At 37.0% G+C, this 13,147-nt stretch overlaps 2 protein-coding genes across 4 annotated transcripts; both read left to right on the top strand.

Moving 5' to 3' along the window:
- On the top strand, window positions 45-4,266 carry LOC109709259 (RHOMBOID-like protein 12, mitochondrial). Of its 2 annotated transcripts, none has more exons than XM_020231398.1 (8): window positions 45-580; window positions 1,167-1,281; window positions 1,444-1,563; window positions 2,428-2,538; window positions 2,691-2,729; window positions 3,163-3,267; window positions 3,355-3,396; window positions 3,999-4,266. In XM_020231398.1, exons 1-8 carry the CDS (start codon window positions 204-206, stop codon window positions 4,086-4,088), a joined length of 999 nt encoding a protein of 332 aa, XP_020086987.1. In that variant the 5' UTR covers window positions 45-203; the 3' UTR covers window positions 4,089-4,266. The 2 variants fall into 2 exon arrangements, with proteins under 2 accessions (XP_020086987.1, XP_020086988.1); XM_020231399.1 differs by having other exon boundaries at window positions 45-577.
- Window positions 5,662-12,888, top strand: LOC109709159. Of its 2 annotated transcripts, XM_020231241.1 has the most exons (8): window positions 5,662-5,786; window positions 8,717-9,850; window positions 9,947-10,294; window positions 10,418-10,499; window positions 10,689-10,755; window positions 11,848-12,033; window positions 12,148-12,208; window positions 12,288-12,888. In XM_020231241.1, the coding sequence occupies exons 1-8, from the start codon at window positions 5,759-5,761 to the stop codon at window positions 12,461-12,463; spliced, it is 2,082 nt and encodes a 693-aa protein (XP_020086830.1). In that variant the 5' UTR covers window positions 5,662-5,758; the 3' UTR covers window positions 12,464-12,888. The 2 variants fall into 2 exon arrangements, with proteins under 2 accessions (XP_020086830.1, XP_020086829.1); XM_020231240.1 differs by having other exon boundaries at window positions 8,717-10,294.

Genomic DNA, 13,147 nt, shown 5'->3' on the forward strand with positions numbered 1-13,147 from the left:
AAACATGTTTTTACCCAAATTATTAATTCATAGCAGAAGAAGAATTGAATTGAGAGAAAGGTGTGACATGGGAAAGGTGAAGTACTTTTTCAGTTGTTCTCGGAGCTTGGCGTACAAACACGCTTCGTACATGGTGCTCTCCACAGAGAGAGAGAGAGAGAGAGAGAGAGAAGAGACGCGAAGCTTCTAGAGCTTGAGAGGGGATGCGGAAGCTTCTCCACTCCAACCTCTCACGCCGCCTCAATCAAACCCTCGCCGCCGCTGCCGCCCCCAAATCCACCGCCGAAACCCTAGCCCTCTTCGCCTCCTCCGCCGCTCCCCCCCGCCACCACCACCTCCTACTCCGCCGCTTCCACTCATGGCGACCGCCGAGCCACCACCGCGGGCGCCTCCGCCCCCCGACCGGAACCCTAGGTTTCCTCTCCGGAACCATCCTCTTCAACCGCGCCGGGGCGGCGGCGGCGGCGGCCAGGAGCGCCGTGCGGCGCTCCTCGGCGTGGCAAGAGATCCGCTCCCTCCTCGTCTCCCTGCAGCGGAGGAGCGGCGCGGGCCACCTCTTCTCTTCGATCCGGCGATCGTGGTGATCTCTCTCTTTCGCGGTTCTTGCGTTGCGTCTATAGTACGGTTCTCTTTGTGAATTAGTTTAATTTGGAAAAAAGAAATAACGTGAAATGGAAGAAAGGCATCTTGTTTGCTATGTTTCCATTGAAGATGGCTCGTAATTTTTCTTTTTCAATAATAGTTTACGGGCATGCTTTGGTGTCCAATTTTGGATTGGATAATATACAACATGAGAGCAATGCTGAGGTACAGAAATGGTTAAGTAATCTGGTGGTCTCAGGGGTGGTCATATGTTGGGAATGGGATTGGATTCGAAATTTCGTGTCATATTTCATCTCTTTTTCATCTTATCCTATCCAATTCAATTTTGGATCACAAATGAGCCCATAATTATGGGGCATTGTTAATGGATGATAATTTTTGGCTATAAGAATATATTTAGATAGAAAAATGAAGCAGCTGATAGAGATCAACAATGCCCATAGCCATTTCATTAATTGTTTTTCTTTCTCATTTTGGATGTCCTGGGTTCTTAATTCAATTGGTTGTTGCGAATATTTCTTTATTCGGCCAAGATATATGTTGGCTGCTTTTCTGTTTTGCAGGACATATTGGATTCAGTCGCCTGATGGGGTAGTTCAATTTCTGATAGGAACAAATATTGCTGTCTTCTTCTTGTGGAGAATTGCTGATCCATTGTTTATGAGGAAACATTTTATGGTCAGCTTCTCGACGATCGCTTTAGTGCTGTCTATGTATCACTTTCATGTGTTTCAGTGATTTTATTTAATATTAGTAGTCCTTTTGGCCCGGCCTGTACAGTTGTTTTGATGCTGCTCTTCTATGTGCTTGTGCACTGACCTCTTGGTAATTGATGAGCAGATTTCACTAGATAATTTCAGAAGTGGGCGCCTGCACACGTTGCTGACCAGTGCTTTTAGTCATTCTGATCTTGATCATCTTGTGACTAACATGATTGGTCTTTACTTCTTCGGCTTAAATGTAAGATCTTTCCTTCCATGGCATATCTTTCATGCTGAAACTTTTTTCTTCCCTTGCTTCTGATAGATGTTAATAAGTTATTAAGTTGTATTTCTGTGCTAGATCTACTCAACATACGAAGAAAGAGAGGATGTTTATGATATCTTTTTTTTCCATTGCAATCTTTACGATCACCACACAATTTTAGATTAGTTCAAGATTTTGGATGTCTGGTGTATAGATTGTACTTACGATTGTTACGATATCTTCTCTTTTACATGCCAATTTTCTCTCACTTCAATCAAGTTACTGTTGACTCTTCAATCAATTTTTTCAGATGTTGGACTATGGAGTTTTTTTTTTTTTCCCTTCCTTTTTGGTAGGAGCAAGATTGTGACCTTCTTACTGATATATTGACAAGATTGAAACTTGCAAGTGGTGAGGACCAACATATTAAATTAAATAATTAAAGCCTATGAAGTTTTGATGTTAGCTTCGTATATAGAAATTTGAAAGGGATTAGATACTCTGGGAAGATAATGGGGTTGATTAATGCTAGTTGGTATGCTGACGATGCTTTTTTTGTTTCCTCTGTTGTCCCTCACGTTTGTCTTTCATGATGAATGCATCTCTTCTATATTCAAGAGTGCAAGTTTATCAGCTGCAAAGCCAATTATTTGTTAGAATTGCCTGATTTGCATGTATTTACAAATCGTTTGCTCATTTTCATCCAAGTTAGATGTTTGAGTTTCCATATTATGTAGCATAGCTTATCCTTACTAAGACTAGCCAAAAGTGCTTGTTATGATTGTCCAAATACATAATTTCAATTATTATTGTGAATTGATCTGCCTATGTTGTTCTCCAATCTTTCTTGACGATCAGATTGCAAACCGTTTTGGGCCTCAGTTCCTGCTTAAGTTGTACCTCGCAGGGGCGCTTACCGGATCTGTCTTTTTCTTGGTTCACAAGGCTTTTCTAGTCCCGCCTAAAGCAGTAAGAGTTTCTTAAGAATCACTTTTAAATTGTCTATATTTTTGTTCAACAACTTCTTTTAAGAATGATATCACTGTTATTACATGATGACTTATTTTCATGACAACTGTCAAGATGGTGACTTATTACTGCATCTTTCCATGTAATTTCAGAGTTATCGAGGATGGGATGATTCAAGAGTACCTGCACTGGTACATGTTTCTCGAGCCAACTGTTTCCATACAAGTTCGCACACATTTAAACTGTATTCCTACTTTTTGCACAAAGAATTAAATTTATGGGTATAAACAAAATCAACCTTTCCTGAATAGAATACTCCATAAGGTTATAAAATGTTGTAGTAAAAACTTGACAAGCTTCATTAAGGTCTGACAGGTTGGTATTGATATAACTATATAATAAAAAATTATGCAGTGAAATCAAAACATTTAAAGTTGTGCCAATACCCATTTCAAAATACGCTATAGTTCAGGTAGTCACCAAATTTATTCGACCTGACAACTAACAATACAAATACTGCATAATCTAGAAAGGGGTTCAATTGTACGGCATATTGGAAAGCATAGATGGCATTTGTTTTGGGCCCAAGGGCTGATTGTGATCTTTGTACTTGATGTAATTCAGGGTGCAAGTGCGGCTGTTAATGCAATTATTCTTCTTGAGGTGTTTTTGTTCCCAACAAGATTAGTCTATCTCTATTTCGTTGTGCCTGTACCTGCAATGCTAGTGGTGAGCTTATCTTCCTTACGTACAGAATTATACTGCTCTAAGATTATTTTGCTTACCTCGGGGCATATTTGGTTTATCTCATTTCAGGGTGCTTTGTTGATTGGATCGGATTTGTGGAGGATTAAGACGGTATGTGAAATAGCATTTTTACCTAGTTTATTATATATAATTAACTTTGAAAATTTATTGACACCTCCAACTATAGGTTTCATCTAGAAAGAGGCCCTGAAATCTCAATCAAGTTTGAATTGAACCCTCAACTAAAATAATGTTTTTTTTTTAAAAAAAAAATTACACTTCAACTTAATCTTCTCTGTAGCTTGTTGGCTCATGGCTGTTTCTGATATGATTTTGCAGCAATTTTTGCAACTTAGCAGAATTTATTACCTTTTTAACAAAAATCATTGAAGTTTTTGAGTAATGAGACGGACTCTACTCCAATAGTTGAAAAAGAAAAGAGAAGTTGGCTGAGGACTTGAATCACAAAAGTCCAGTAATCTATTTCATGGTTTATGTTTGCAGGGATTGCTCTACCTTTATTTTTACCTTTGTCGGAATAAATAATGCTACCTAGTCAAAATCTTAGCCTCTAAAAGATTTCCAAACCTAGAAGCAAGAACATTTCTACCTTTGCACCTCTTCTTTGGTTTAGAAACTTTTCATTCCACCTTTTAAGTGAAATTGGACCGTATTGTTCATGTTCTTTCTATTTTTTTCCCTCTTTTTTTCAGGGGCAAGGCCATGTTTCAGGTTCAGCTCATTTAGGGGGTGCTTTTGTTGCTGCTCTTGCATGGGCTAGAATTAAGAAAGGCTGGTTCTAATCGGCAACCGGTCATCAAAAACTCTTTTTCTCCTCTTTCACTTTTTTTTTCCCTTTTTTTATTTAAAAAAAATTCTTGTTACTCTGGAAACAATACTAATCAAGTAACAAATTGGAGCTATTTTTTTTTCCCCATCTCTTTACTTCTGAAAATTGAATAAGCAAATAGTGTTGATCTATTGATCTCTTGTTTTTATCTTATGCATTGAAGTGAACTCTGGTTTTTGGTTGCGAGATGATGAGCTTTCGCCGATTCAAGCTGTATTGCACGAAATGCCAACGCATAAGCGGAACTTTCTACATCTACCGTGTACATCATCCATCAGCACATAATTAATAATCTTCGTGAAGAAAATCTCTTTTTTATAGTAATATTTGGAACAGTGCAAGAAGTGTGGTTGAAAATTATTATAAGATTGAAAATTATACATTGTATAAATTCCCCGAAGTGTTTCTTTTTTTCAATAGTAGAATGAAAAGGTTTTAATTAATTTTGTTTCTTTTCAATGTAAAAATTACATAGTTTTCTTTATTATATTTAGATTAGCCCCCCTTTTTTTCTTTTTGATCATTGCCTATTAGGTCCCATAACCCTACTCAAACTAACCCACCATTTGTACTGAGAAGGCCACAGAATCAAGCTTCGTAAATGTGCCTGTAAACTCTTGCGGAATTTGAAACTCTGCAAATTAGAAATCAATTTAAAATATGCACTAGACAATGGTTACTAGATTCGTCCAATAAATTAGAAACCAATTTTAAATTAGAAATCAATTTAAAATATTTTTAGAAATCAATTTAAAATATGTCGAGATAAGAACAACTACACTACACAATGGTTCCTAGATTCGCCCAGCAAATTAGAAACCAATTTAAAATACGCCGGAATAAGAACAACTGCAGTAGGCCAATCATGTGAATAGCAAATCACGAGTTTTCGCAAGTGAATGACAGCGATTCGCTACAAGCCTATTTTATAATTTGGTGCGTCTCGAGCACGTGGCATAAGTAAGTTGTTGCCTTGCTCGGAAAGTTTCCACGTAAATATCCGACGAACCAATCACGCACTGGCACGTGCACAGCGTTTGTTCATAGCTGTCCAACAATACGTATAGGGAATCCTTCCTCTTACAGCGGAGGGAGTAGATAGACAAGAAACAAATGAATGCACCCGGTGCACCCTACACCGTAATCTCTATTGTACCATTATTAGCTTGGAAATGAAGATTACTACTGTATATCTAGTAAACCCAAAATATTCTTATATATTATTGATATCTTAATAATATAAAAAAATTTTAATTGGCTAATGTATACTATTTAAAGTATCATATGAACTTGCCAATTTATCAATAATAATAATATGTATATTTCGCATGATCAGCTTACTGAGGTGTGGTGGTGCACGGTGCACCGAGTCTATACGGTAATTTTTTTATTGTATTAAGGTAGGTGGATCTAGTCCTTACAGGTGCGGTGCACGGTGCACGGGGTTCATCGATAACGTTTCCCATTATACTAAGGTAGGTTCTGGGGATCGGGAGGAAACGCGAAGCGGCGCACGTTAGATTCGTGGGGTTTCATCGAAGGCGCAAAAAAGAAAAGGCCAAAAAGAGAGAAACGAGAGAGCGAGGACGAAGACGAATACGACCACGAGTAGGATCGTGGAACATGCCGAAGCGCAAAACCCTAGCGTCAGGTGCGTTACCATTCTCTCTCTCCCCTCCTCCCCAACAAGCTTCTAATTCACCAATCCACGCCCCACCCCCAACTAGGGTTTATACCCCAATCCTCTCGCTTGGGTCTCTTAGATCCCGATTCGGTGTCCTTCGCCTCGGCTTCGAATTGGTATCGGTAGATCTCTTTTACAAGTTGGTTTTGAATCGAATTGTTGATGAATGCTGCCGATTTTGAGTGTTTAAACTGATAATTTGGTGCTCAGGGCGTTGAATTCAGTGGGATCCAAGATGAGATCTTGTTCTCCATTAGATCTTCTTCGTATGTTATTACCTTTTGTAATGTATGTTTTTATTTGATTTACTTTTAAGCGAGTGCTTGGGGTTAGTGGATGTGGACTAAAGTTGTGACCCTTTTTTTTAAAAAAAATTGAAGTTAGCTTGGAACTGGAAATTTTGATTTGAGATGATAATTTACTTGGTTTTTGTTGAGTTGAGATGCTTTATGTTGCTTTAGGGCTATGAAGTGTTTCCTTTTGTTGGATTAATTTTTTTTTTCTTTTATTTTTTTTTTTAAAGAAGTTTTTCAGCTAAATAGCTCATGATGAGTTAAGATTTACTCTTTCTATTACGTTCTTCTTTTAGAAAGAGATTAGTTGAGTGTGTAGACAGTATAGAATCAGGGTTTTTATTTATGTGGGTATTATGGAGCTACTGTAATGAAGTGTTCTATGAGTCTAGCCTTAGCTTGATGTAATGACTCTAATTGCATCATTCAACTAAGGCTCATTTGAGTTGGGGGGAAAAAATGAGTATCTGAATTGAGAAGTGATTCCTTATATGGAAGTTCTAACGTGAATTTTCCGATGCCAAGTGGTGAGTGATCGAGTGAGCGTTCCTGCCTCATTCCCAAGAAAATAATATGTTTGTAATTAATCAGGACATTTAAGTCCAATAGAGCCATACTAAATAATGTGTTATACTAAAGTAGTCCTTCTGGCACTGCACCTATTTTGCATTTTGCTACAATTGGAAATAAGATTATACATGTGGTTAAAATTTTGATTTTTGCAATAGCCGACTAGTCAGGCAACGCAAGGTACCCTCACTGGAAAAACCATCTTAGTGGACGCACTTAGTTTCCTAGTTGACGCTTTTGACAACACTTGATGGTGTAATCATTGGTTAACTGCACAATGTGAAAGAGATTATCATGTAAAGTTAAGCAACTGAAGTCTGTCGTTCCCCTCTAATTTATTCTCTTTTCAAGATTGAGACCACACTTTGCCTGAAACTCTAATTGTTTTTTCAACCTTTCTTGAGATTATTTACTTCATTCATTCTTTTGCTTCTGTACCTTTAATGATCTATTTATCTCTATGTTAACGGAAGAGACCATACATGCTCATGCATGATTTCTATTTCTTACTGATATCACCCAATTATATTCCCTGATGATCCTATATTGACGATTGGTTTGACTTTTCATCACATCAGATTTTTGCACTCTTTTAATATGAACCAAGTGTTGACTTACATGCTTGTCTAAGATCCTTCAAATGACATATGTTGTTTCCAAAGGATATCTACATCACTTTGTGTTTCTGTGTGTGTGCGTGGGCGTGGGAGCTGGCGCAGGCGCGGGCACGTTTTAAAAGATATTTATATTCCAGAGTGTGTGGTTGCATTTGGACACTTAAATGATTTAAGTACAAAAGTACATAAAAGAAAAGATAGTCTTTTTATAGAATCAGACAGATACATGCACGTACACGTGCGGGTGCACACATGCACTCAGGCATGCACGTGGCCGTACACACACCGTGATGCACATGTGCGTGAACACACGCGTGCGCACACACACATGCACACAAGCACTCAGGCACGCACATGCCTTGCATATACACACACACGCACGCACGCACGCACACACATTCTGATGCACATGCGCATGAAGACACATGCACACTGACAAACACTTCTGCATGTATTCATACTTTTTATCATCATGTATGCATACTTACGCGTGCGCACGCACACACACACAAGCATACCATGCACACATGCACACGTGTGCACACACACTCTGATGCATGCAGTCGCATGTATGCATACTTTTTATCACCTGCATGTATGCATTTCTATGCACGCACGCACATGCACAGAGACGCTCTGATGCACTCAACTGCATGTATGGATACTTTTTATAATCAGCATGTATGTATACTTTTCATCAATGCCTATACAAATATGAGTGTGCATCAACATGTGTATTTGCTTTATATGAATATTTATATGCTTTACATGCATGTTTCTATTATCTAGCATTTACTTGTTAATAAGTTTTTCTGGAATCCAATTCTTCGAACTTTGCTCATGCATCAGCGTGTGTATTTTCTGTCTCTCTACATGCATGTTTCTTCTTATCTAGCAGTTACTTGTTAACTAATTTCTTTTTCCTCTCGGATTTTTTTTTCCCAACTTTGATTATCATATTGTGAACTGTATGAAAGTATGATTTATGTTAACATGCATAGTTTATTCTAAATGCTATGCTGATAGGATCCCAACCATCTCAGCCGTTTTATCCTCCGCAAAGTTAGAAAATGTGAAGAAAAAGCTTGGAACAATGTTAAAGCAAAGTATCAATAGCTTCATGATTTTAATTCCTGAAAATTCTATGATGTATAGAACACCAAATTTAGTTGATTGTTTTATTCTAACCCAGAAGATATACCGCATGATAAGGCACTGTAAAATTCCAATAGTTTATACGAAACCTGTTTGAACATACATGGCGACAATTTTTGACCGACTTTATTGCAGTATATAATAAAGGGCAATCTAGGGCTTGCTCCATAAGGTTTTCTTTTCTTCAGTATGAAATATGAAAAGAACTTATAGTTTACTAATTTATGGAAAAGAATTGATATTATATTAATTTATAGTGCAGTAGTTCGGCCAGTTCAAGGGAAGCGGAGAAGGAAAAGGAAGAAGTCAAAAGTGTCTGGTGATGATAAAGAATTCGGTGTGATGCAGAATAAGGATCGTAAAACTGAAATTGATGAGTTTAGTCCATCTAATTTGAAAGAGGTCATGTTGGTTTCAGAAACTGTAAAAGAAGCATCAGCAAGTGAAGTTTCAATGCCACTAATTGAGAAAGCGACAAATTCTGCAGCCGCTGGTAATCAATCTTTACCAAATCTTGAAGATATGGAAGCATTGAGTAAAAATAGCAAATCTTCTGATTCCAACAATCGAAATCCATTAGTCGGCGAGAAAGAAGTCGATGTCAAAGGAGTAAACACCAATTCGGCCTCTAAAGGCGTTACATTGACGTATAAAAAGAGAAACAACAGGGCCACTGGGAAGTGGAAACAAAAGACCTCATCTCATGTTTCCGAAAACAACAGGGGCACTGAGAAGGGGAAACAAAGGACCCCATCTTATGTTTCTGAAAATGTTGATAGCTCTCCTACGCTGGAAGCTGCAAATGCTGACCTAGTGTGCAAGAGAAATAATGAGGAAGCATCCATGAGTGGCAATCTAATCCTCTCAACTAACAAAGAAAATTCATCAACAACTGCTGATGATGAGAAGGTGGAGATAACCAAATCAGAACTTGATGCTCCTAAAAACTCTCATGAGGTTAAAAGCACTAATTCTAGGCAAGTTAAGAAGTATAGAAGAAGAAGAAGAAAGAGTAAGTCCTCTAACAGTGAAGCATCTGTTTTGAATGAGTCAAAATCTGCCTTAGAAAGGGAAACCAGTAACTTAATTTCAACAGCTGAGATTGGTCAAAATAATATCTCAGGATGTGAAAGAAAGAAAAACAAGGGAAAGAAAAAGGTTTTTGACAAAAATAGTTCGGAAGTTGATCAGAATGCTTCATCTGCTGCAATATTGTCCTCATTAGAAGATGTGAAAGTAACAGACAAGAGGAGTAACGTGGATGTATCCATAAATGACAACATGGTGTCAAATTGTGAGACTTCTGAAGGATTCAGTAATTCTGCAGAGGAAAACACTAAAATTGACACAATTGACCGCAAGGAGGGAGCAAGTTTGCCTCCGTCGCCTATTAGAGGTGTCATAGATTCTTCTTCCTCTTTATGTGTACCAGTAAACAAGAACAATAATTTGGCTTCTAATGAGGAAAGTGTTAATTTCTCTTTCCAAATAGGAGGCGACATTCTCACGAATGACTTAACTGTGAAAGATGCTGTTGAGACGTGCAAATCAAGAAGCAGAGATAGTTCTCAAATTTGTGCATGCATTCAGGATAATACAAATGAAAGTGAGAAGGGAATAGATTTGTCACCGACTAACCTTGCTCATAAGAATTCTACCTCTGCAGATGAAATTGAGGACCAAGATAAGAAGCTTAAGGCAATCTCTTTGTCGCCCAAAGAGTCAATACTAAGCCATCAGAAAAAGCTCCTTGTTCTTGATCTTAATGGTTTGCTTGCTGACATCAACCAGGACTACCGCAATGCTCATAAAGCAGATAGGAAGGTTAACGGCAAATTCGGTAATATGTAATGCTGAACTTTGGCCTGGAACAAAGTTTTCTCTGTTAGATTGCATTGATTTAGGTAATGCTAATGTTTTGTTTTTTTTTTGTTTTTTTTTTTTTTTTTGCTTTATTGATCAGTTTTTAAGAGGCCTTTTTGCGATGAGTTTTTGGATTTTTGCTTTCGGAACTTCAAGATAGGTGTCTGGTCATCAAGGAAAATGTATGTCTACATCAATTTGGCTCATCATTTCTTCACTTATTTCTGATTCATTAGTTTCTCCTATCAACTGACATTTCTCTAGTATGGCATCCCACAATTCAGGATATACATATTTAGTCATTGTAAAATTTCTTTCTAGCAGTGAAATTTTAAACTTAATGATGGATGATTTTTTAAAATTTTGTGCAGGTACAATGTCAACTACATTGTTGATTTTCTTATGGGAAATCTGAAAGATAAGCTATTATTTTGTTGGGTGAGTAGTACCAGAACTCTAATTGACCATGATGTGCCTCACTTTATTCTTCTTTTGTTAATGCATAATATAATCCTTGATTAATAACTGTCTCTTTATTGCCTCCACTTTTCGACATTGTATTGCAAAGGTATATATTTCCTAGATTTCATTTACACTTGATGAGTTGTTCATTTCTTGGAGAAATGTTATGCAATGGATTTTCTTCAATGTTTATGCATCACTTGTAACCGTAACATACATACTCCAAAGTTAGTGACATGAATTGCTTAAGATGTCCTGTTGAACTGTCTAGTAAAAGTTTTTTAGTCTGTCCTTTGGCCTTTTACTTCTACAGCTCATGTCAATAATGGAAACTGAACAAAAGATAGATATTTGAATCTTGAGGAGGCATATCGAATGGAAATTAATTGTTCGTCGGAAGTTTTTAAATTTAATGGCGTGTATTAGCTTAGTTTCTCTTTGTCACACCATCATCTTGTAACAAATTAATTACCGTTTCCCATTTCTTTCCCAAGAAAGCACAATTTTGTTACAATTATCTGCTAGTTTTGTTAAATGTCTGCAGAAAAATTGAATCATGATTTTGCTTCTCTAGGCAGCATGTGGATATTCCCTTATTTTTCCTTCCTTATGATACCTTTTCTCTTTTTTCTTTTTTTTTTTGGTTTTCGGAAAGATGGGTTGAAACAGAGTCGAGTGATTATTGACAGGCCCAGGAAGTAAGAAATGGGCTATTAAAATCTTCTTCCAATTTAATTTTAGTTTTTCGTTGAGTTTCAAGTCTTTCTAGACTGTTAGAGATATATATTAAATCTAGTATACTTTTATGCTGAAGGGGTCCTTGAAATTTTTTTTCTTTTTTTGTTGTGGATGGAGGTCCTACGTATTGAGTAAACTTGCAGTAGATTAGAGCCCTTTTTCTTGTATAAGAGGTTATGCTGCATAGTAGAGTGGGATTTGTTCCCTGAGTCCTGTTGTCGTCCTTGGTTACAGTCTTTAATTTTTTTATTTTTTTATTTTTGTTATTGGGCTTATTCATAAGCAATTTTTTGGCTAATGGTTTCAGTTTGCTTGTTATACTTTGGACAGGACCAATCGAAATGCACTCTTACTGGGTATAGGACCATCGAGAACGTGCATAAGCCATTGGTTTTGAAGGAACTGAAAAAACTATGGAACAAAGATGAGCCAGATCTTCCATGGGAGAAGGGAGAGTACTCGGAATCAAACACCTTACTTGTGGATGATTCTCCTTACAAGGCTCTGTGCAATCCAGTAATTAGTTCACCATTTTCTTTTTTTCATATTTGGCTCTCTTTAATGAATTCTTATAACCTAATTATGGTATAGTCGTTGATCATTGCCCTGATACCTTCTGATGCTATGCAGCCGCATACTGCTATTTTTCCTCACCCGTATTACTTTAGCGATCGAAATGATAACTCTTTGGGTAAGCCCTTCATATTAAGCCAAACCAAATAATGTATTCCTATATTGTTGTACGCTAATGTGCTTATGTTTGCAAGCAGGGCAAGGAGGAGATCTTCGTGTTTATTTGGAAAAATTAGCTGTGTGCGATGATGTTCGATGTTTTGTTCGAGAAAACCCCTTTGGTCAGCCAGCTATATCCGATTCCGATCCCTCATGGAAATTTTACCTCCAAGTTATTGATAAAATGGAGAATATATCAGCTTCAGCCTTGTGATTTTGGTCTTGTCGTATTTGACCTTAATAGTCTTCTAGATATTGAAGAAGCCCTCTTAGTACTTACAGACTTTGTACAGAGATAGATGGTAAGCATATTAAGTTTGATCAAGAAGAATAATAATTTTTGGTGAGAGCTCTTTTTATCAATCTGTTCATTTTGAAGAGCTAGCTATTATGTCCCTCGAGTTTCAGGTGCCTCCTATCGACAAAATCGCACTGTTGTTGTAACAAAAGCTAGTTATTTTGTAGCAGTATCACTTTTGTTTCAGTTTTGTAAAGGACAGTTGCTATCCATAATTTTTGTTTAATTGTTTTGCAGCATTTAACTATAACTGTAGAGTGGTAGGAAATTGTAGAATTCAGAGATATTTATTATTATTTTGTGAAATGTTTTACTTTTATTTGAAAATGGTTTTTCGAGAATCTGATGGTGTATCAAGAAATGATTGATTAGTTAAGCACAAATTTTACTTCCTAGCTAAATGCCTCGTTCTGATTAGTTATTGGTTTGAGTTTCTTATAATTTTGATGGATTGATTTTTTTTTCATATATATTTACTTCCCAAATCAGCTATTTCTGCTGTTATAGGTACAGGGACAGCCAAAAAAAAAAGTGTTAATTTCATGTGTCCTACGAAGTTCTAAAATTACGGATTTATTTAGGCAAAACTTTTATTATCAA

This window comes from Ananas comosus, linkage group 4 (assembly GCF_001540865.1).
Source record: "Ananas comosus cultivar F153 linkage group 4, ASM154086v1, whole genome shotgun sequence".
NCBI classification, from domain to species: Eukaryota; Viridiplantae; Streptophyta; class Magnoliopsida; order Poales; family Bromeliaceae; genus Ananas; species Ananas comosus.